Here is a 25,361-nt window from a genome sequence, read left to right on the forward strand (position 1 = left end):
GATACTGACGTAGGCCTCACTGAAGGTCTAAGTCTAGCACAAGCCTTGGGAATAGACGAGAAGTAAGAATCTGTCAAGTCTATGTTGAACCCGAGTTGAAAAATCTTTTTCAAGGCTGACTTGTTTGTCGTAATAGTGCTAGCTGCTAAACCTTTTTCAAATAAAGATCTGAAAAAGGATATAGCTGAATTGATTGTCATGATCCTAATATCTGATTCTCTCAGGAAGGTTGCCAACTTTTTGACTGCAGCATCATACTGTCTCAAAGTTGAATCTCTTTTATCAGATTCCAAGAAAAGAATATTTCTTGGATCAATATCTGCATCTTTTTTAGCCGCTAACTTCATGAAGTCCATAAAGTTAGGGTTTTGAGAATTCCTGAGGAAGCGAACACAGTCTTCGTTTGTACTGCCTGGGAGAGCCTGGGATTGGGAATTCGAAGAGGACGAAGACCCAGTTCCAGAATCAGAGGGTACCAATTGCTCTTCGGCCAGTCTGGGGCTACTAGAGCTACTTGACCCTTGAACGTCCTGAGTTTGTTCAGTACCTTCAGAGAAGATTCACTGGAGGAAAGACATAAATCTTCTCCCAGTTGTTCCAATCTATGGACAGAGCGTCCGTGGCATAGGCCAGAGGGTCCAGGTTGGGGGCCACATAACATGGGAGTTTGTGTTCGCTTGGGATGCGAATAGATCTACTTGTAGACCTGGAACCCTCCGGAGAATCCATTGGAACGAACTGTTGTCCAGTGACCATTCCGACTCCAGAGGAACTGAGCGGGATAGAGCATCTGCTATGACGTTTCTCACTCCAGCTATATGGGTGGAGGAGAGGTGCCAACTGAACTTGTCCGCCAGGGAGAAGATGGCTACCATGACATGATTCAGATGTCGTGACTTGGAGCCTCCTCTGTTTACGCAATGGACTACCACTGCGCTGTCCAGAACTAGCTTTATGTGGGAGTTCTTTGGCGGACGTAACCTTTTCAGAGTCAAGAACACTGCCATCGCTTCTAGTACGTTTATGTGAAGCCGGCGGAACTGGGGTGACCAAGTTCCTTGAACCTTCTTGAACTGAGAATATCCTCCCCAGCCGCTTAATGAAGCATCTGTGTGGATGGTTAATCCCCCACGGAGGAGGAAACTGAAGGGGTACTGATATTGACAGGTTCTTCACTTTTGCCCAAGGGCGTAGACGATTCCTTAGAACCTGTGGGACTGATGACAACTTGTCCCTGGATCTGACGTTTGCTCGCGAGCGCCAGATTCTGGTTAGGTCTTTCAGTTTGGCTTTCATCAAGATGTTTGTCACTGAGGCAAATTGGAGGGAACCCAGGATTCTTTCCTGGCTTCTCCTTGAGGCAAATTTGTGTTCTAGAAATTGCTTTACTGACTTCGCTATTTCCTTTCTCTTGGCTGATGGAATCGACAGAGTATGGGAGGATAGATTCCATTGAATGCCCAGCCACTGAAAGTTGGACTCCGGAGTGAGTCTTGATTTTGTCCTGTTTATCTTGAACCCCAGATACTCTAGGAACTGGATTACTTTCAGTGTGGCTTTGTGACATTCCTCGACTGTTGGAGCCCAAATCAACCAATCGTCGAGATACGCTACTACCATTATCCCCTGAGACCTCAGTTGTTGGACGACTACTTCCGCCAACTTCGTGAACACCCTGGGTGCCACGTTCAGACCGAAGGGAACTACCTTGAAGGAGAATGCCTGATCTCCTATCTTGAAGCCCAGATAAGGGCGAAAGTGTCTTGCAATAGGGATATGATAGTATGCGTCTGTAAGATCGATAGAGGTGGTGACGGCCCCACGGGGAAGTAAGGTCCGCACCTGCGAGATGGTGAGCATTTTGAACTTGTCGCAGCGAATGGCCAAGTTTAAGCGGGATAAGTCTAAGATTACCCTTCTTTTTTGTGAGCCTTTCTTTGGAACGCTGAATAAGCGCCCTTGAAATTTTAATCTGTTGACTCTCGCTATTGCTCCTTTGTGAAGGAGGTCCTCCGCATACTCCGTCAATTCTTTTGATGGAAGTTGAAGGAAAGGTCTGGGTGGAGGCGGATTCGCAACCCAACTCCAACCCAGGCCTTTCGACACAATACTTTGTGCCCACTTGCTGAATCCCCACCGGTGCCGGAAGAGAAACAGCCTCCCTCCTACCTTCAAGTTCTCATTGCTGCTGGGTTGAGTAACCTCCGCGGCCTCCCCGGAAGTGTTTTCCCCTGTTAAGAGACCTTCCTGATCCTTTCTGACGAAAGGATCCCTTACCCCTGCCTCCCCTACCCGAACGGTCATATTGCTGAAAGGCCTGGCCTTCGAACACTTGGTTGAAGGCTGGGGAGACAGCGTAGGAGGTGGAAGGTTGAGGCTGGGGGGAAATCACGTAGATGGGCTGTGATTGCGCCTTGGAGGTAGAGGGTTGGGCTGACTGTACCAACGGAACAGTCGAAACAGCCTGGGTGAAGCGTGGTTGCTTTTTCTGGTAAGGCTGAAAACGTCTCGGTTTCTTCTGAGCCTTACCTCTTGTTGGCTGGTCTTGGCGTCTCCTTGCGGTGAGACCCCAACGATCCTTAAGGCTTTGGTTAAGCCTTGTAGCTTCCGCCTGGACCTCCTTTACCATCGCATCAGGGAAGAGGTCTGCCCCCCAGATGTTGGATGAAAGCACTTATTCGGCTCATGACGAATAGTTGCTTCCTGGAGGACATGTTTCCGACAGTTAGTTCTGGCTGTAGCGAACTCAAACATGTCAGACTGAACTGTTTGCGTCAGTGACTTGGTGAGGAGCTTAAAGAGTGGCTCAGAGCCGTAAGAAATGGTTGCCACTTCCGTCATTGCCATGGTATTGATGGACCTGGCTAGCCTAGTCTTGGCCTCAAATTCGGCCTGAATGAGACTGTCCGGAAGTCTAGGCAGCTTCTCACCAAACTGATCCATAGCACAGTCTGGCTTGAGTTTGCCCGCCGAAAAGGTGTTGGGTAACTCTTCCCACAATTCTCCGTGTGAAGGGAGCAAAGGAGATGTGGGGTCTGCTTCCCTTAGCTGTGGCAACGACTCCCCCTTCTGGGCCGCCGGGATAGTGACCGTAGCTATCTTGGTAAGGAAGGGAAGCGGAGTTCCCTCCTCCATCGTGAAAATGGTGAAGGGACTCTTAAAAGGTTGAATTTTCGTGTTTGAACAGTCCATGTCCTCTAAACACCTGAGCCATTCTCTTTGAGCCTGGTCACGTGAGTAGAGGACTGTCTCCTTAGGGGACTTTGTCATCTCTAGTTCATGGCCTGCCTACCGTTGAGTGTAGCGTAGCCAATGAATGGTGGTTGTAGACCCTCCGGGTAGAACTCGAAGTCCTCAATCCTTCGAGTACCACACTCCGGAATTGAAATAAGACCGTCCTGGAAAGGGGCGTATGACGCCACCCTCCAGGGGTTATTCATAGAGAACGGAGGCAGAGAGTCATGAGGTGGGAGCTGAGCTATTCCGGTGCCGAAAGGTGGGGGAGTAGCTAGAGGAGCCTGACTAAGTTCGGCGATGATGTTGTCCTGAGACGTGATCCTGTCTGACAACCGGGAGAACATCTGCTCCATACTGTTCCTCAGAGAGCCGACCAAGTCTCCCATGTGTTGCAACAGTCCAGCATTGGGATCCAAAGCCGGAGCTGCTGCGGAGGTGGTTGGGTAACCCGGAACAGGTACCAAGGGGAGAGGAGAGACGGCTGACTCAGCCGGAGTATGTGGCCTCTCCTTGGAAGACCTGCTCTTTGAGGATTTGGAGCTAGAACCAGAAGCTCTAGACCTCTCCGCTCCGGGGTTTGTAGCCGGAGACTTACGAGATGATGACGCCGACGAAGTCTTTTTGGACGACGACGACGTCTTTTTGAGGGTTTTTACAACCGTCTTTCCCTTGACCTTAGGTCTTACTGAAGCGTCAGGAGAAGTATAAAGTAGCTCAGCTCCTGTAAAGCCTTGGAAGGAAGCTGGAGAGTTAGCAGGAGTAGAAGACCCAGTGGCGCCCAAGGGAAGCCCTTGGGCGTCCAACGTACCTACCTCGACCAACAGGTCGTCAACACCTACCATGGGCTCTATATTTAGGTCCAGAGTCACGACGTCCGACGAGATATCTTGGCCTGGTTCCTTTAACGAAGCGGCGAGCTGTTGTTGGATCATCCGCCATAGTCGGGCTGCCTCTGCCGGGTCGACGTAACCCGTCGACTTGCCGCCGGGGAAGATTAGGACAGCCAACCTCTGCTCCAGAATGTAGGGCTGTCCCTTGGCGGCGTTCTTACCGAAACCAACCTGCCGACCCAAGCCCTCAGGGTTGTTGCCAGGGCGGTATCTCTAACGGCGGGAGCCTGGAAGAGAGGGCATTCATTAGTTTTAAGTTTGAACTTAAGATTAAAACTTAAGTAATAGGCTTAATCTAACGACATAGGGGATGTAACATCCCCTATAAAAAGAGCTTAAGCTTAAAATAAGCGATTAAAATTAAACTTAAGAACTAAAACATTCCTTGTGATTACCGAACGGAGTTGGGAATACTTACCCCGTCCAAGAGCTGACTCACAAGATCGTAACAGATGGTGCAGGTTTCGTGGAACCAGACCTGCAGATTCCCGTGCGGAGTCGCGCATGGAGCATGGGACCTGCAGACTTCATGTCCGCAGGGGTCCTGGAGCATGGCATTGCATCCTGGATGCTCACAGTTGGTGGTCTGTAAGTGAAAAGATACATGAGTACCGTAAAAGACATCACTTACAGGCTAATAGGCTAAAAGAACTCCGCTGCATGCCGGAGGTCGAAAAAAATTTTGGGCATAACCCCTCCCTTACCGCCTGAATAGGCTATAACCCCGGAGAGATCCGGTGTGATAATGTGGGTAACGGAGGGGTTCGGCTTAGGCTAGCTTAAATTAAACTTATGATAGTTTAAATTAAACAATAAACACTTAAGCCTAAAGCACTGGTACGTACCGGAATAATTCCGGTGCGCGGCGGTGTTCGTGTCGCGATATCAGCGAGATGGGGTGGTTAGAAAAGACCAACTGTATGCCTGAAGTCCGCCCGCAAGGGTGAACTAGCAACCTTCCACGTGAATGCCGGAGCTCCGGTAAAATAAAAAGCACCAGTAAACAGGGAAGGAGCGAGAGGGCGAAACAGACTCGAGCCAACCACGGGGCGACGGAGTAACGACGGAGGGGGAAGGCCAGTCCCCCCCCTTAGTCATCCGAGCGCACCATGAAGCAAGAGAACGGTCAAGTCCAGTCCTGGGTCTGTCCAGCCCCCCTTACTCCCTCCGCCTAGGGAGAGAGGGAGGCAGGCACGGGTATGTGGAGCGAGCGAGGACAGACCTACCCCCCCCCGGCTCTATGGAAGAGCGGGAGGAGGGTAGGGTGACTGGACAGGTGTCTGGCTGCTTCGCGATCACATGGTGACCACGGAGCGGTAACATGAGTAATACAACGAAAAAACATAGCCTAGGTAAAAGCAACCAACTAATCAGTGAGATGCTATAGAGAAGCAACCGAACTGATGAGAGGAAGCAATGGACTGGTGTGGACCAATGAAATACGGGACCTAGGCTACGTAATATGCCAGACGCCGTAGGCTAACCTAAAATATAACATAACTAAAATTAGATAAATAAAGTAAGAAAGTAAATCAGTAGGAGAAAAAATCCAGGAGTGTACGACTAACCCGAAAGAAAGTCTACCACTCAAAGCTAGCCGGGGCCGATACTAAGAGCTGTGGCTAGGGTCTGGATGGAAGATGCCTACGCAAGGTAAAGAAGACATGCATGCATGACATAACCCAAGCAGGCTGGACCCCTAACATAATATAGATAACTAGGAATAGAGCGTAAAGTAATAAGGGAAGGTTCTAGGTATGGAAGACCAAGAACGAACCCGCCACGAGGCAGAACAATGCCGCCATGCTTCCGACCGAGAGCCAGTATTTATACCTAAAAAACGGCAAATACTGACTCAAGGCTGGAAAAAACCCAATAGCAACAATAACAGATTACTTAACTTAGCTGCTGCGATGGCTGCACGCTCCATAATTAGGTAAATCCAAGAAAGGGGCACAAAAACACAAGAGCAAAAAAGGGTACGTGTGTACACAGTGCGCTAACTGAAAAGGATGGCCACCAGAGGCGCAGCAGTCGGCAGCATGGGACGGAGTAGTAGTAGTTGCTGCCCACTCTGTGGGTCGGCTCACCTCTTGTAGGGGTTTTGTAGTAGGAGATTTCTATTGGTAAGAGGTTCGTGGTAGTGGTCTCACTCGCCCTAGTGTTCATACCGACGCCCTCTTGGAGGGTGAGCGAGTCAGTTATACTGACCTTTTCTTTATTTTATTTTTCTCTGGTATGTGTTAGTGCATTTACCTTAGAAATAATGGATTAAAGGATTATTTCGCGCAGCGACACGAACTGAGCCCAGAAATGGAATTCTTATGCAGCCTATATCTTGAAATTTGATAAAAACACAGAACATGCTGTACCCTAATCAAATTAAGTAGGAACCCTCTTTTTAAGGGAATGTCCTACCAGAAGCCTAAAATACAGCATGGTTTGTATCTTTAAAAGTTTTAAATAAGTTTATAATTTGAAGAGAACTGGAATAGGTTGAACAGGAACCCTGTAGGAAATCTTCTATTCTTAGTTTATTGTACACTATTCTAGAAGCATTAACCTAAAGCCATATAAGTCAGTGGCTTGAGCTAACTAAACAAGTTAGTTCGTAGAAGATTAGTCTGAATAGTATGGCAGTTCAAATTAAAATTTTACATAGTGCAAAAGGACTAATACAGCCATATATGGCTGTCAAAACTAACTTAAACCTCAAAGGGCTTAAGTTAACATACATTTCTAATAAAATTTATTACAAGTATGGAAACCTTATCAAGAACTACCAAGGTGTCCCTCATTAATAATTCTATACTGAGTAACTTCTAAAAACAACTTGCTTTAAATCACTACAGGACTGCCATTATGCAGGACCCTCAGTTCAAGTGTTCTGTATGCAGCGGTTAGGTATGTTATGGTGCCGTTAACCGAAACTCGGCCTTTATGGTGCCATAAATCACCGATTTTATGGTGCTAGATAATCACCATAAAACTGGATTGTCATTAACCAAGACCTCCATTAACTGGAGACTGCCTACTATGTTTATCGGAGGGGTATTGTAACTTACCCAGAACTTCTGCCCCTTTGTTAACAGGCAGTTACAGTTCAGTTGTTGAAGCCCAGTCAAAATGTGCAATCTCCCCCAAAATGTATACACAGTATAGGCAGCATTTGATCAATTCCATAAGGAAATTATGAATAACATCGAAAAATGTCCTTGCCACAGAAGGACAATGCATAAGGGACATGATGCATGATTTGGTAAAGGAATTTAACCCTCTTACGCCGGAGCGGTAAATAAAAAATTGTCTCCCTTGTGCCGGAGGGGTTTCGGAGTGAGCGCGGAAGCGGAAAAAATAATTTTTTCAAAAAATCACAGCGCGCTTAGTTTTCAAGATTAAGAGTTCATTTTTGGCTCCTTTTTTTGTCATTGCCTGAAGTTTAGTATGCAACCATCAGAAATGAAAAAAATTATCATTATCATATATAAATAATGCGATATATGATAGCCCAAAAACAAAATTTCATATATAATTGTATTCAAATCGCGCTGTGCGCAAAACGGTTAAAGGTAACAAGTTACTTTTTTTTCGTTGTAATGTACACTAAATTGCGATCATTTTGGTATATAACACATTGTAAAACGATAAAAGCAACACAGAGAAAATATTATCACAAAATAATGCATGAATTCGTAACGCGCTGACGTAAACAAATATATTTTATTCAAAAATTCACCATAAATCTAAATATTGTCCTAGAGACTTCCAATTCTTTCAAAATGAAGACAAATGATTGAATATTACTATACTGTAAGAGTATTAGCTTACAATTGCAGTTTTCGACCATATCTGACGAGTTAAAGTTGACTGAATGTCGAATTTTTATATATATATATTTTTATATGCAATTATTTCGGAAATAAGAAAAGCTACAACCTTCAAATATTTTTCGTTTTATTCTACAGGAGATTGCGCACATTTTCATATATAAAACTATGAAATACCTAATATGAAACGGAGCAAATATTCCGAGAATGGGACGTACGTATTTCGGAGATTTGTGGCGGAGAATCCGCGCGGAGGGAAGGAAAGATTTTTTTTTAAATTCACCATAAATCTAAATATTTTGCTAGAGACTTCGAATTTGTTTCAAGATGAAGATAAATGACTGAATATTACTAGACTGTAAGAGTTTTAGCTTACAATTGCGTTTTTCGACCATTTTGGTAGAGTCAAAGTTGACCGAACGTGTTTTTTTTCTATTTATCGTGATTTATATGCAAATATTTCAAAAATGAGAAAAGCTACAACCTTCAATTATTTTTTGTTGTATTTTACATGAAATTGCGCACATTTTCATATATAAAACTTTGTAACGGCTAATTTAAAATGGTGCAAACATTACCACAATCGCACGTATGATTTTTTCGGAGGAGTTACCGCGCTGACGTAAAGAAAATGTTATTTTTTTCATAAATTCACCATAAATCGAAATATTGTGCTAGAGACTTCCAATTAGTTGCAAAATTAAGGTAAAAGATTGAATATTACTAGAATATAAGCGTTTTAGCTTACAATTGCGTTTTCTGGGCTCAGCTCGTGTCGGCCTATGAAAGGATCCTTATATCATTCTTTCTAGGTAAAATTAATCTAAAATTACCAGAGAAAAACAAAATTAAGAAAATGTCAGTAAAACTGACTCGCTCACTCTTAAAAAGAAGTGTCGGTATGGCAATAGGGGCGAGTGGGAACACTACCACGAGACATTCACCAATTAGAACTTCCAATCAGAATCCCCACAAGAGAGAGCTGATACCAACGGGCGATGCGGCCGCTACTACTACTACTAGAGGACGCCACGGACAACAGCGCCCCGAGCGGACATCCTTAATTATTAGCGCCAGCGTTCGGACGCATTTTCTTGTGCTTGTGCTATTTCACGAGGATTTATATCACCATCTATCATGGAACGTTTCTGCCATCGCAACGGCTAAGTTAAGTGCCTCATAAGTAATGTTTTACTGTATTTTAGTCTTCCGGGAACCAGTATTTTCCTTCTAATAGGTCATATACGGCTTTCCCGGTTGTCTCGTGGCGGCGCCATGCTGCCTCGTTAAGAATTCCCGGTCCTCCATACTGGGACTTCTTATACTTATGGGCTTACTATATCACGTTCATCGTTTTTTTACATCGAGTTTTAGCTAGGTTAGCCCTTTTACCATTTCTCTTAGTTTGGTATTTAGGGCTATTCTATGTTCCAGCCCAGCATCCCGGCTCTTGCTCTTCATCGGCTATCGCTGGCTCCGAGTAGGCTTCTGTTCCTCGAACAGTTTGCCTCCTCCTGGGCTTCTTTTTCTTCTACTAAAAGTGTCTTTTCCATCTTTACGATGTAAATTTAGTTCTATTTAGGGTGTTAGGCTAGCCTAGGTGCATGTCCCATGTATTGGTACAGCCTGGTTCACGTGGCCCTTCACGGTTGTGTTTGCTTCGCGGCTTAGGCCACTTGCGGTCACGTGTTCCATCGCACCTTCCCCTTCCCCTTCCCTCCCTACCAGGTATAGGGAGGCGCTGGGGGACCCCTTGGTTGCCATGACAACCTCAGTTGCCTTCCTCCCTCTCTCTCTGAGGAGGCCAGGGGTTGCCTCCCAGCGGGGGGTATAGGGCGAACCACTCATAGGGTACCGGGTCTCCGAGCGGGTAGTTGTTGGGACGGGAGGAGTAGGCCACCCCCCCCTCTCTCTCTCCTGCCGTGTTACGCCGAGACCCTCCCCCCCCTTCCCAGTTGCTCAGCCACCTTCCCTTTCTATAACGAACGGAGCCTTCCGCCGCAGCCGGGGCACCTTTGGTTATAGATTACTGGCTCCGGCCAGCGGGCGGGGTGGTCACTACTAGTGGTCGGTTGCTTGCCTACTATATCCTTGCATCTCTCCCCCGCTCCACCGGAATTGGAGCTTGCTTCTTACCCGGGCACTCTTCTAGTAGACGGGTGGGGAAAGGTTTGATAATTATTGTTATTTTTAAGGATATACCCTAATTTTACGATGATTTGTTTAATTTTATTATTCATATGTATACCATCCCCGCCATTATCCGTCGTGGTTTCATTTTACCACCACACCTGGTTGGATTCTATCTCTTGTTCGCCGTAGCCTAGGACCATCTTGTCTCCCCGCCGTAGCTAGGACAACCAACCATTTTACTACCACACGTATTATGGCGGGGCTCTGGTTTAATCTAACTTTCTCGCTCCGGCACCAGCGGAGCAACTGTTAGGCTGTAAGTGTTCTCCTAGATACTTATGTATCTTTTCCACTTACAGGCTACCAACTGTCAGGTCCTGGGATGCAACGCGACGTTGTACGACCCCTGCGGCCACGATGAGTGCAGGTCTCACGCTCCATGTGCACGCCGTACAACGATATGATCGTCTGGCACCCGGAAGCCTGCGCCATCTGCTACGACCTAGTCAGTCAGCTGGTGGAGGGGGTAAGTCGATTATAGACTTTTTTATCATTTTACTAACAACTCTTAGACATAAGTTTGTTAACCCCGTCCCGCCATTAGAAGCTCATTTCGCCTTTTCTTTCAGGCTGCTGGTGTGAGGGAGGTCGCCCTTGCAACCCTGAAAGCGTGGGTAGGCGGCTTCGGAAAGAACGCCGCCAAAGGCCAGCCCTTTACATTTTTAGACAAGAAGCTGGCCGTCCAGATCTTCCCCGGGGCAAGTCAACAGGGTATGTTGACCCCTTATCCGCAGCCCCTCTCATAGCCTCCATCCAGCAAGAGATGCAGCAATCTTTCGGGGTCGTAGCCACACAGGAATCGGTCCCGGACGTCGCTACCCTGGACCTTAACATTGAGCCTATGGCGGTAGGTGCGGAGGATTTGTTGGTTGAGGTAGGTGTGTCGGGCGCCCAAGGTCTTTCCTTGGGCGCTCCTGGATCTTCTCCTGTCCCTTCTTCAAGTGCTTCTTTCCAAGGCTTTGTGGGATCTGAGATCCCTACCCGCTCTCTCCCGCTCTCTCTGTACCCCCAAAGGTGAAGGGACAGAGAGAACCGAAGACCTTAGTTAAGACGACTTCTAAGAAGTCGTCTTCGTCTTCTTCAGCTAAGAAGTCTTCGACTTCTTATGCTGACGCGGGGTGAAGGCCAAGCCGAGCTCTTCTTACTCGAAGAGCTCTAGAAGCAAGTCTTCTAAGGAGAAGGCTCGCGCTCCCGCCGAGCCAATGCCTTCTCCGGCCTCCACCGCATCCACTCCGGTAACGCCGGTTGGAGTAGCGGGACCTCGCAACCTTTGATCCGCACTGCTTTCTCAGCAGTGGTGATTGCAACAGGTGGGTGAGTTGGTCGGCTCTCAAGTCTCCGCCCTGGGGACAAAGTTTGAGCAGATGTTCGCACAACTGTCGAGCACTCTGTCCTCAATCGGGCCAGTCCATCCAAGATCTCTCTAACAGAGTTTAGAGAGAATTAGGACCGAGTAGCTGGGCTCTCTCAGGTCCCCCTTCCAGTCTCCCCAGTAACAAGTGCTGGTATTCTCCAGCTTCCACCATATGATTCACTACCAGCTTTCTCTATGGAGAACCCATGGAGAGTAGCCGCTTTACGCTCCGTTTAAGGATGGTATGATCTCTATCCCGGAGTGTGGAACTCGAAGGATTGAGGACTTCGAGTTTTATCCTCCGGGTTTTGACGCAGCCTTTCATTGGCTCCCAAAGGCTGCCTGATTCCTTGATTCAGGCGGAGTTCAACGCGCGAACTAGGTTTGGCAGGTCCCTCAATTCGCTGATCATAACAGAGATGGCTGCTCTCTCGTATGGCACGGAACCTTTGTTTAAAATCTTGGCCAAATCCCAGCTTCAGACGGTTCAGACGGATGCTTTCGACTTCTTCAAGCTAGGAGGAATTGCCGAAAGCAACGTTCTGCAGGATGCACTATTAGGCACGAGCCTAATAGACTCCTGGCTTCTAGCATGTGGGGAGCGGATCTCTTCCCAGAGTCCGCTGTAAATGAAGTACACCACGAGGCGGCTAGGCTCAACCAGAGCCTTAGAGCTAGGTGGGGTATTTCATCTAAGAGGAAGCAAGAATCCGTCCCACTGCTGGTAAGAAACCAAAGAAGTCTGGTAAAAGGTTCCAGCCTTACCAGAAACACCAGCAACAGCAGCAATTTTGTTCAGGCCGTCCCGGTTACCCAACAAGGACAACCTGCTACTTCTAAGCAGAACCAGCCCATCCTCCTGCTGTCTCCTCAGTCACAACCTTCGACCTCCTACGCACGTCTCGCCGGCCTTCAACCCTACGTTATGAAGGTCAGGCCTACCCTCCCTTTAACAGACAATCGAGAGGTAGGGCGAGAGGCTACTTTCTCCAGCGTGGCGCAGGGAGGGCGACAAGGAGTAAGCAGTTCAGAGGAGGGCGTGGTGGTCAACCCGCCCATCAACAATGAGGCTCCCCAGGTAGGAGGGAGGCTGTTCCTCTTCCGTCACAGGTGGGGGTTCAGCAATTGGGCACAGAGCATAGTGTCCAAAGGATTGGGTTGGAGTTGGATCAAAGATCCTCCTCCAATCAAATCATTCCGCCAAATACCATCAAAGGAATTGACAGATTATGCGGAGGAACTCCTTCAGAAAGGAGCTATTGCGAGAGTCAAGCATCTAAAATTTCAAGGTCGCTTATTCGCGTGCCAAAGAAAGGCTCAACAAAAAGAAGGTAATCTTAGACTTGTCAAAGCTAAACTCTTTCATTCGTTGCGACAAGTTCAAGATGCTTACCCTCTCGCAAGTAAGGACCTTACTTCCGCGTGGAGCCGTCACATGCTCCATCGATCTTACAGACGCATACTATCATATCCCTATAGCCAGACACTTCCGCCTTTACTCCTAGGATTCAGGCTAGGAAATCAGACATTCTCATTCAAAGTGATGCCCTTCGGTCTGAATGTAGCCCCCAGGGTATTCACGAAAATAGCAGAAGTGGTTGTGCAGCAATTGAGAACTCAGGGAATCATGGTAGCAGCATACCTCGACGATTGGTTGATCTGGGCACCAACAGTCGAGGAATGTCTCAAAGCCACCAAAAAGGTAGTTCACTTTCTGGAACATCTGGGGTTCCAGATAAACAAAACGAAATCCAGACTTACCCCGGAGTCTCGTTTTCAGTGGCTGGGAATCCAATGGGATTTGTCTTCCCACAATCTGTCAATTCCAGTGGCCAAACGGAAGGAAATAGCAAAATCTGTCAGACAATTTCTCAAATGCAAACAAACATCAAGGAGAAGCCAGGAAAGAATCCTAGGGTCCCTTCAGTTTGCTTCGGTGACAGATATCCTCCTGAAAGCAAGGCTAAAAGATATAAATCGAGTTTGGCGATCGAGAGCAAACGCCAGATCTCGAGACAAGTTGTCAGTAATTCCTCAGATCCTTCGCAATCAACTCCGTCCATGGTTAAAAGTAAAGAACTTAGCCAAGCGGGTACCCCTTCAATATCCCCTTCCAGTGTTAACCATTCACACGGATGCCTCCCTGTCCGGGTGGGGGGGATATTCTCAGTTCAAACAGGTTCAGGGGACTTGGTCAGTTCAATTTCGCCAGCTCCACATAAACGTTCTGGAAGCAATGGCAGTATTTCTTACCTTGAAGAGACTGCTTCCCCCGAAAAAGTCTCATGTAAGGCTAGTTTTGGACAGTGCAGTGGTAGTTCATTGCATCAACAGGGGAGGGTCCAAATCCAAGCATGTGAACCATGTCATGATAGCCATCTTTGCCCTAGCAAACAAACACAAATGGCATCTGTCCGCCACTCACCTGGCGGGGGTAAGAAATGTGATAGCAGACGCTTTGTCCCGGTCAGTCCCTCTGGAATCAGAATGGTCCCTAGACGACGGGTCATTCCAGTGGATATGCCGGAGAGTCCCAGGTCTCCAAGTAGATCTCTTCGCCTCACAAGCGAACCACAAGCTCCCTTGCTATGTGGCCCCCAACCTGGACCCTCTGGCTTATGCCACGGACGCTCTGTCGTTAGATTGGGATCAGTGGAGAAAAATTTATGTTTTTCCTCCAGTGAATCTCCTCTTGAAAGTCTTAAGCAAGCTGAGGACTTTCAAGGGAATAGTAGCTCTGATTGCACCGGACTGGCCCAAGAGCAACTGGTATCCTCTTCTTCTGGAATTGGGTCTCCGACCTCAACGGATTCCCAATCCCAAGCTGTCACAATCAGTACAAATGAGGACTGTGTTCGCTTCCTCAGGAATTCTTCAGACCCTAACTTTATGGACTTCATGAGATTGCGGCTAATAAAGATGCTAATATTGATCCACAAAATATTCTCTTCCTAGAATCAGATAAGAGAGAGTCAACTATTAGACAATATGACTCAGCTGTTAAAAAATTAGCATCCTTCCTAAAAAATCAAACACTACAACCATGACAGTTAATCTAGCTATATCCTTTTTCAGATCCGTGTTTGAAAAAGTTTAGCAGCAGCTAGCACTATTACTACTCATAAATCGGCTTTGAAGAAGATCTTTCAGTTAGGTTTTCAGATAGATCTGACTGAATCTTATTTCACGTCTATTCCTAAAGCCTGTGCTAGACTTAGACCTTCTCAAAGGCCTACTGCAGTTTCATGGTTCTTAAATGATGTCCTCAAACTAGCTTCAGATACTGACAACTCGTCTTGTACATTCATAATGCTTCTTAGAAAACATTATTCTTATTAAGCCTAGCTTCAGAGCTAGAATTTCAGAACTGTCGGCTCTATCCAGAGATGCGGGTCATGTGGAATTCCTCCCCTCAGGAGAAGTTCTGCTTGCTCCGGATCGTAGTTTTTTTGGCTAAAAATGAGGATCCTCTTGCAAGGTGGGCCCCTTGGAAAGTCCATCCCACTTCCGCAAGACCCTTCTCTTTGCCCAGTATCAACTTTAAGAGCCTTTCTATCTCGTACATCCTCAAGATCCTCAGGTTCTCTCTTCATGAGAGAAAAAGGTGGTACTTTGTCAGTAAAAGGTATTAGACAACAAATCCTTTACTTCATTAAACAAGCCAATCCTGATTCATTCCCAAAAGCACATGACATCAGGGGAGTAGCCACCTCAATTAATTACTTTCACATATGAACTTTGAGGATCTTAAAAAGTATACTGGATGGAAATCTCCGACAGTCTTTAAAACGTCATTATCTAAAGTCCTTGGAATCTTTAAATTTTCAGCAGTAGCAGCGGGAAACATTGTTTCTCCTGATACTGTATAGTAGTGTAGTACAGATCCAGGTCTCCTTTCTACCTACCTCATCCAACATGCCTCACCCTATCGCCATGCTACTCGGATATCCTAGCCTTAAGCCGCTGAAATCATATTAGTGGATTGTCCCTTATTTTTTTGCTAGGGACATCCACACTTTTTGTACTGATAATGTACTTCAGTGTACCTACCCTTATTTTTTATGCTAGGGTAGGACACAATGTGTTTGTATTTTTGTGTAAATAAGTTATCTAAGTAAATCTATTTTGTTAAAATTACACTGCATTATTATAATTTACTGTGTTTACTGTAATTTTAAGTACTTTACATTACTAACTTTCTTTTATGTTACTGTTTAGAATAAGTTAGACTTAAGTACTTAGTTTATATGCTGTAATGATTGATTTACTTATATTATATCCCTCATTTTACAACTGCTTTTCATTTGTCCTTTTTTCCCATCTTGTCTGTTTCTCTGGTACTCTTTCATAGGCCGACACGAGCTGAGCCCAGAAAAGGGATTTTGACGAAGGAAAAATCTATTTCTGGGTGATTGGCTCGTGTCGCCCTATGAAAACCCACCCTGTATTGTTTGCCCCCCCCTGCAGGACAAGATGTTTTTAGATTAGATGTCCGCTAGGGGCGCTGTTGTCCGTGGCGTCCTCTATAGTATAGTAGTAGCGGCCGCATCGCCCGTTGGTATCATGCTCTCTCTTGTGGGGATTCTGATTGGAAGTTCTAATTGGTGAATGTCTCGTGGTAGTGTTCCCACTCGCCCTATTGCCATACCGACGACCTTACTTTTTAAGAGTGAGCGAGTCAGTTTACTGACATTTTCTTAAATTTTTGTTTTTCTCTGGTAAATTTTAGATTAATTTTTTACCTAGAAGAATGATATTAAGGATCCTTTCATAGGGCGACACGACCAAATCACCCAGAAAAGATTTTTTCCTTGTCAAAATCCCTTTTTTCGACCATTTCGGTAGAGTCAAAGTTGACCCGAAGGTTGAAATTTTGGCAATTATCGTTATTTATATGAAAATATCTCAAAACTGATAAAAGCTACAATCATGAGTATTTTTTTTGTATTCTACATAAAAATGCGCACGTTTTCATATATAATACTTCATGTAACGGCTAATTTACAATGGTACAAAAATTATGTCAAAGTGACGAAATAATTTCCGAGATGTGTCACAGATACTTTTTAGTGCGGCAAGAAAGAAATTCGCGCTTGCGCGCCTGTGTAATGATTGTAAACTAAACAACACCTTGATCCGTGGAACTCCCAGCAATCCCCCAAGGCGCGTGATTCAAAGTTTTAGGCTGGTAGGCCCCTAATAAGTATTTTTTCCGGCGAATTTAAAAAAAAACTTTTGTAAGTCGACGTAAAATACGTCCAGTCGGCACACGGGAGACAAAAAATGTCGACGTAAAATACCTCCAGTCGGCGTAAGAGGGTTAAGTTAGTCAAGTACAATCCAAAGTGTAAAAATACTGCATCCTGCAACCCAAAAGTGAGAGGGAATGCAAATGCTACCCAAATAAGGTGTAGTGTTGAAATTCCAACTGGAAACCACTAAACAGTCAGTTCTGAATACAAAACTTCAGATCAAAACATGATCAGGGCTCCAATACTCATCCCTTATGATACTATTAATCCTTGGTTTGACGCATCAGTGTATATTTCCTTTTCCTATGGTAAAAATCTAATTAATGAGAGAAAAACTATGGTTGAGACTGTACATGTGAAAGACCACAAACAGAAACTGTTTTCTTACACTAGGACACGTTCGTCACTAATTAGTCCCAGTGTACTGTCCATTCATTTTCAAAATTATTAATCTTGTAAAGACAGATTTTCGGAATTTTGTAGTGATTAAAAGACCAGAGACAATGGCAGAATTAAAGCCATTTGCCATGGTCATCCCAGTTTTGGAAAACTCCACCAATAGATTTATGGTAAAACATTTGTAAATTCTTAATAAACATTTTGTTTGAATACAACCCCATCGCTTCAGTCAGATTGCCCAGCTTCTGGCCTTGTGGCTATGCAGCAGATGAACCAGACTACACAAAGGATGATCTAGTTAATCACCAGGTTCTTAAGGGGGCCGGGCGGCTAATGCCATTTTTGAAGGAGAGGACTTTGATATTCATACCACTTAACAAGGTAACTTGGGACATCTCCAAACCACATATGATTTTCGCCTCGGACCTATTTTGTGACGCCAGGGCGATTTATCCCGAAAATGACCATTTTTCAAGTTCTATCTCCTCCCTTGACATTTAATATTAACCCTCTTACGCTGATTGGACGTATTAAACGTCGAGTCAAAATGTCTCCCGTATGCCGATTGGACGTATTATACGTCGACTCAAAAGTTTTTTTTAATATTCGCGGAAAAATACTTATAGGCCTACCAGCCGAAAACTTTTGAATCATGCGCATTGGGGGATGCTGGGAGTTCTCGGATCAAGGCGTTGTTTTGTTTACAACCGTTACGCAGGCGCGCAAGCGCGAATTTCTTTCTTATTGCACTAAAAAGTATCAGTGACACATCTCAAAAATTATTTCGTCACTTTGACATAATTTTTGCACCATTTTAAATTATCCATTACATGAAGTATTATATATGAAAATGTGCGCAATTTCATGTAGAATACAACCAAAAAAATAGTCATGATTGTAGCTTTTATCAGTTTTGAAATATTTTCATATAAATAACTATAAGTGCCAAAATTTCAACCTTCAGTCAACTTTGACTCTACCGAAATGGTCGAAAAACGAAATTGTAAGTTAAATCTCTTATATTCTAGTAATATTCAATCATTTGCCTTCATTTTGAAACAAATTGGACATCTCTAGCACAATATTTCGATTTATGGTGAATTTATGAAAAAACTTTTTCTTTACGTCCTCTCTGTAACTCTTCCGATAAATTTTTTTCGTGCGATTGTCCTAATGTTTGCACCAATTTAAATTAGCCGTTACATAAAGTTTTATATATGGAAATGTGTGCAATTTTATGCACAATACATCTAAAAACAACCCATGGTTGTAGCTTTTATCATTTTTTGAATATTTTCATATAAATAACGATAAGTGCAAAAATTTCAACCTTCGGTCAACTTTGACTCTACCGAAATGGTCGAAAAACGCAATTGTAAGCTAAAACTCTTATATTTTAGTCATATTCAATCATTTACCTTAATTTTGAAATGAATTGGAAGTCTCTAGCACAATATTTCGATTTATGGTGAATTTATGAAAAAAAAAAATTTTTTTTCCTTTCATCCGCGCGGTAACTCTTCCGAAAAAAATCAAAAATTTTTTCTTGCGATTGTCGAAATGTTTGCACCATTTAAAAGTAGCCGTTACATAAAGTTTTATATATGAAAATGTGCGCAATTTCATTTAGAATACAACTAAAAATGATTGAAGGTTGTAGCTTTTCTCTTTTTTGAAATATTTGCATATAAATCACGATAAATAGAAAAAAACACGTTCGGTCAACTTTGACTCTACCGAAATAGTCGAAAAACGCAATTGTAAGCTAAAACTCTTACAATCTAGTAATATACAGTCATTTATCTTCATTTTGAAACAAATTCGAAGTGTCTAGTACAATATTTAGATTTATGGTGAATTTAAAAAAAAAACTTTCTTTCCCTCCGCTCGCCGATTCGTGGCTGCAAATCTCCGAAATGTGTACGTCTCATTCTCCTAATATTTGCTCCTTTTCATGTTAGGCATTTTATAGAGTTTCATATATGAAAATGTGCGCAAATTCATGAAGAATACAAACAAAAATATGTGAAGTTTGTAGCTTTTCTTATTTTTGCAATATTTGCATATAAAAAAAAATATATATAAAAATTTTGACATTTTGTCAACTTTAACTTGTCCGAAATGGTTGAAAATTGCAATTCTAAGCTAAAACTCTTACAGTATCGTAATATTCAATCATTTTTCTTCATTTTGAAACAAATTGGAAGTCTCTAGAACAATATTTAGATTTATGGTGAATTTCTGAAAAAAACATTCTTTTACATCCGCGCGTTATGAATTCATGCATCATTTTGTGATAATATTTTTTCTGTGTTGCTTTGATTGTTTTACAATGTGTTATATATCAAAATGATCGCAATTTAGTGTACATTACAACGAAAAAAAAAGTAACTTGTTACCTTTAACCGTTTTGCGCACAGCGCGATTTGAATACAATTATATATGAAATTTTGTTTTTGCGCTATCATATATCGCATTATTTATATATGATAATGATAATTTTTTTCATTTCTGATAGTTGCATACTAAACTTCAGGCAATGAGAAAAAAAGGAGCCAAAAATGAACTCTTAATCTTGAAAACTAAGCGCGCTGTGATTTTTTGAAAAATTATTTTTTCCGCTTCCGCGCTCACTCCAAACCCGCCTCGGCATACGGGAGACATTTTGGTTTTTAGGGCTTTGGCGTAAGAGGGTTAAGACCTGGGATTTTACTACCATATATAGACCTGATGTAGACCTCCAATCGAATGAGGAGGTTTTTTTTCTAAAAGTCATTATTTTTGCTAGATATGAATTTTTCATTATGGTAAAAAAAATAAACCCTATAAATCAGGAAAAATTTTTTTATAAAAAAAGACTAAACAAAAATTGGAAGAAACGGCTTGATTTGATTGTTCTATAATGTCTTTCTGAGTTATATACCAAATTCCAATGTTATAGCTTTAAAACTAAGTGAGAAGATAGATTTTGAAGGTCAATAAGTATAGTTTTGAGATATGGGCGTTCAAAGTTTTCCTTCATATTTTTATGAAGACAATGTTAATAAATAATGATATTATGAATGTATATTTTCTCTTTTGTGTATTAACAAACCAAAACTGTGCTATTTTTCATAATTTAATCATAAATGATGATCCCTTTGCTTATGTATCGTAGCCTGGGGCTCTGCGTCAGGCAAGACAGGGCACTCCTTCCTACACAACTCTCTCTCTCTCTCTCCTTCACTAACTCGGGTTATTACAGTTAGCAATATGTTTTCCTTGTATTTTCCTCTTTGGCATGATGAAATTCTTGCCGAAACAAAGATAAACGAATGTAAATTTAGGAGAATGTCTGAGGTGAAACTCAAAGGTGTACTCTCTTTTTACAAAGACAATGTCAATAAATCGTGATTATTATGATTTTAATATTCCTTTTTGGGTATTAATAAACCAAAACTATGTTATTTATCATAAATGAAGATCCCTTTGCTCAAAGATTGTAGCCTGGGGCACAATGTGACGTGTGTGTCAGGCAAGACGGGGGCGTTACTTACTACGCAACCCTCCCTCTCTCTCTCCATTAACTATGCTAATATTGCATATATTATGATATTCTGTAATCATATTAGAGCAAATTTTCTTCGTCTGTATGTTAGCAAGATGTTTTGCTTGTCTGTTCCTCATTGGTATGATGAAATTATTGCCAAAAAAAAGATAAACATATGTAAAAGCAAGCGAATGTCAGAGGTGAAACTCGAACGTGTAGACTACTTGAGGTTTGTGCTCGCACTGAATTGTGATTGAACTTGGTAGCTGACTGACTTCCCTTCTGCGAGTCATGGAATCTCTATAGATACCATTGCTTACAATTTCTTTGACAATAATTATCAAAATTTACGATAACAGAAGAAATATTGCATTTTCTTGTACGGATCAGTGTTTTTGGCTTATTGAGTTACGTTTACTAATTACCCTGTAACTACGAAAGTAAGGAATTTTGACAAAATATTTCATATACGTATTCTCAATTGTCATATGAAGCTCCATGAATTTTTTCATGACTTTGCCATGACTTTGCCTTTTTCGCCCTATACCCCCATATATAAGGGTTCCGCCCGGCCCCCTTAAAGGACCATTTGCACTTGCACCATACTAGTACTTGAGTCACCTGACTGATCATCTTTTGTTTCGACAATGGAATGATGTTTGGCAGTTGATGCAAGAATGAAATAGGCTGCTCAAGTAATTGGTTTGCATAAAAAACATTTTTTTCAGTGAAATATGATTTTACTGCTGAGTAAATATAAACTATTCAATCAGGATTAGTAATATATTAAGTTCTGTAAATATTTTTTCTCAGGTAACCAAGTAAACACTAAAAAGAACCGTCTAGGAATGCTGATAAGTCCTGGTCCCCTTGATATTCCACTCACCAATCAAGCAAAGGTTAAAAAGGTATGTTGTGAGAGAATAGTCATGATGCTCTTAGTTGTTTTGGTACCAATACAAGCTCCAGTCCTTTACATTTTTTTTATACATGTCATACTTAAGCCTTCTTTATTTGGAGGAAGGAATGACTGAAAGTGTCCCAAGATAACATGCTCTCTCATCTACCCATTTTACTTCGATGATTCTGGCAGAACCTGTGCCCAGCATGTACTGTCTGCATTTTGTCTTGTTTCCCCTTTGTAGTACGTAGTGTTTTTCTTCGGTTGCCTGCTTGTGTATGATACAAAGCTGCCATAGATATTACTAGCATGCTTTTCGTGATTGTTGTATATTTATGGCTTGGAAATTTTGGTTCAGCTTCATTTTGTACACCTTGCTTTACAAGTAAGAGTGCTGCCCAGACTCCTAATTTAGTAGTTCATACACAATATATAAACCATCAGTCTTTGCATGAGGAAGATGCTTCATTGTAGCTGGAGACTGGCCATTTAACTTTAAACAAGATGGTTAAGTATGTAGTGAACTACCAACTATGGGTGGGGAGTCCCCACCCACCCAGTTGGTACGCATTCACTTTGCTTTTGGCCGCTGAAGGAGAGAGATGTGTGTTCTTACCTCTTTTCCCGCCATTTGACTTCATAATTTGTTCATATTTTGGTTTATATATATTAGTGTGTTTTTTTACTTATAGTATCAATATATTAATAGTTGAAACCCTTATACAAATGCTTAAAACTTCCCTATTTTGTCAGGTATAACTCAAGAGAAACCCACTAAAAATGTTTATAGTACCTGGTTTTTTAAAAATAGTTTTATCACAAAAGGTGTATTTTGGTGAAAAGCTCTTGGATTCCAATCATAAAAAACCTAAAACCTTTTTGGTCCAGGGTCAAGCCACTAGTTTCAAGACCCCATTCTTTATTCCAAATACCTCTAGGTTCGGTAGCAAAGAACAATAAAGTAAGTGCGAACTTTTTTTTTTTTTTTTTTTTTCTCCGTGTGAACTTCTGTCGTGGTTTAACTCAAGCATGCTGGGTATGGATGCAATTTTGTCAAACCCTCCTCAGCGATAATTATCATACTTGCCTGTTGGGAAGACCCGTGGTTTGCCGCTGTAGCGCCTATGGGTCGAGAATATCTATGCCACCTACTGATACACAGTGTAGTCAAATTTGTTCTAGCTTGTGTCAAATGTTGCTAGAGTGTAGAAAAAACAGACCTTTTGGGATGTCTGCCATGACCTCTAGGTTAACCTTAAGTGCTTGAACTGGGCATAATGTTTTGTTTGCTAATTCAAGTTTACTTAAAATAGGAGATTTCCTTCTTAAAGGAATCCATTCTTGGCCAGGAATGACAGGCCAGAGGACAATAATGATTGTCAACCCTTTGCATGATATTGTCCCCATCTACGAGAGACCAGTTTCCTAATACGAGCTCCTGATGCTAATGTAATAAAGAATATTGCATACTGTAGCTTGTGAGTGTAGTTGTCCCTAAGAGGAAGACCTGTGGTTTGTATCAGGTCCACTAAACTGCAGGGCTGATTGAAGTCTAAGGACCTTGTCCAGGAACCAAGTAACTGGAACCCTTCTAGAGCGGATCTTTGTAGTGCAAAGGACTGCAGAAGGGAAGTGACAACTCCTATACTAGAGTCAAATCACAAAATCATAAATCAATGATTCTGTTAATGCTGCCTTGTATTCCATGATTGCTATAACTGCAAGGCGTTTCTTCAAAAGGGATAAGAAATTTAACCTTTATTTCCCTAGAATTTTTGACTAGGTTCTCAATATGGATGTACTAATGTAACTATATCTTCCGTACATACTGGTATTGACAGATATATGAAGTCTGTAATTTTTGCACTAGGTACGTAGTAATGTTGGGCGAGTAATTTTCACAGTACAATAGATAATACATTTAAGAAAATCCACTTGTGAAGGTCTTGGCTTAGAAAGGAGGATCCTTAAACTACTTTCCCTCCCACTGACGGATATAAAACAGCGGACAGTTTTGGAATTTATCTCTCTGCCTGTTATTTAAGTAATAGGAACCAATGCCTGTTGGCCAATATGGGGCTATTAAATAAGCTGTCCCTTAGTAGGTTAGGAGTTTGCTCAACACCATTGAAATCTGGAACAATGGAAGAAAGAGTATATCATTCTCCATAGTTCCAGTCTTGTAGAAAGGCATCTCTTGCTGTTGCTTACCTGGCAGTTTGGGATTCTTATATGTGACAAAAAGTTCCACTTCCATTTGTGGAAGCATGTTGGCTATTTCCTAAAGAGGGTGTTGAGGCTGTCATTTTCCTTGAAAGGGAGTCTACTCTTACATTGAGAGACCCCATAAGGTAAATTGGAGAAAAGTATTACTTCCTTTCTTGCCCCATTGAAGGATGGCTAGCATTACCATATTGAGAGAGGGTGAATATCATCCTGACCTCTTAATGTAGGACATTGCAGTCATGTTGTTTAGAACCAACTAAATGTCTCTCCTCTGGAGGTTTGAGTTTTATGAGGGACAAAAAGACACCCATCAGCTCTAGGAAATTGATATTTACAAGTATTAATCAATGAAAAACCAAATTACACTGTATGTTATTAATAAATTTTAAGTGAAAACAGGGGGTGCTGCAGTTCCCCTGTGCCTATACACGAGCTGCCCCTGAAAAGGGCACTAATCTAACATGTCTTTGGATATTTTGGGAGGATGGTTTGGGGTGTATTTTTATTTGAATTGATATTAGATTATTTTGATATGGTAATTTAAGTTATATTTGTGTTTGAACTACTAAATTAGGCATTTAACTTTTAAAACAGTCAGTTATAAGCATTTTAGTTTAAGGGGTAAAGGGTATTTGGCAATTATAAGCACTTACAAATGTTTTTAGAGGGGATTTTGCATTTCTGCGGTGGGTTCTAGAACCTATCCCTGCAAAAAAAAAAAAAAAAAAAAAAAAAAGAGGAAGCGCTGTAATGGCAATTCAGTTAAATTGTTGTGCACTCAAGAATTTCCTCCATATCCACCCTTTGTAACCACTTCAATACAATTATTTTATGTGCAAGCACAATTTATAGTTTAATGATAACCATATTCAACAAAATAGATTAAAAAATGAAGCATCATACAATAAAATCTAACATAAAAGATAAACAAAACCATATGTCACTACAGTGATGAGATAGAGGGAGGGAGCAATTATACTGTGGAGGAGAGAAGAAGAGACAGTAAAAACATTATGTACTGGTGGTGAATTATTGGGTAGGAGACAGGGGTCTGCTTCCCACTGATATGCCAGCTGGGCCGGGCTTGGATGATTTTTCTAGCACTGTAAAAGCAACACATCCCCCACATCATGAAACAGACTGGCGCCATATTCAGCTTCTTTGTTACTTATTTGTTTGCAAAACCTCATGTTTATTGGATTACAATTTTACCGTTTACCAACAGTAAGTTGACGTGTTGGGGCATAATTAATCTCCTTCTTGCACTCAAAAAAAAACAAGCTGACAATCATATGCTTGTGAGGGATTATTTTCATATCTGTCAGACTCAGACATCTCTCTCTCTCTCTCTCTCTCTCTCTCTCTCTCTCTCTCTCTCTCGCTCATCTCTCTTTTTTTTTTTTTTTCTCTCTCTCTCTCTCTCTCTCACATACATGCACACACACACTATCGATTCCTTGGATTATCCCCGCAAAATGTGAATAAAAATATATTTTGTTATCAACCCTTGTTTCCTGCAATCATTTTGGTTTCTCCAAGGGGTTTCTGTCTTT

General features: G+C 42.4%; 1 protein-coding gene across 1 annotated transcript in view; it reads left to right on the top strand.

Moving 5' to 3' along the window:
* Window positions 1–25,361, top strand: part of LOC135219096 (RCC1-like G exchanging factor-like protein) — a 173,908-nt gene that overhangs the window by 96,985 nt on the left and 51,562 nt on the right. The window contains exon 5 of the mRNA XM_064255532.1: window positions 21,495–21,589. Coding sequence (XP_064111602.1) covers window positions 21,495–21,589 — 95 coding nt within the window. The remainder of the gene's footprint in view (window positions 1–21,494; window positions 21,590–25,361) is intronic.

Source organism: Macrobrachium nipponense, chromosome 1 (genome assembly GCF_015104395.2).
Source record: "Macrobrachium nipponense isolate FS-2020 chromosome 1, ASM1510439v2, whole genome shotgun sequence".
Lineage (NCBI taxonomy): Eukaryota > Metazoa > Arthropoda > Malacostraca > Decapoda > Palaemonidae > Macrobrachium > Macrobrachium nipponense.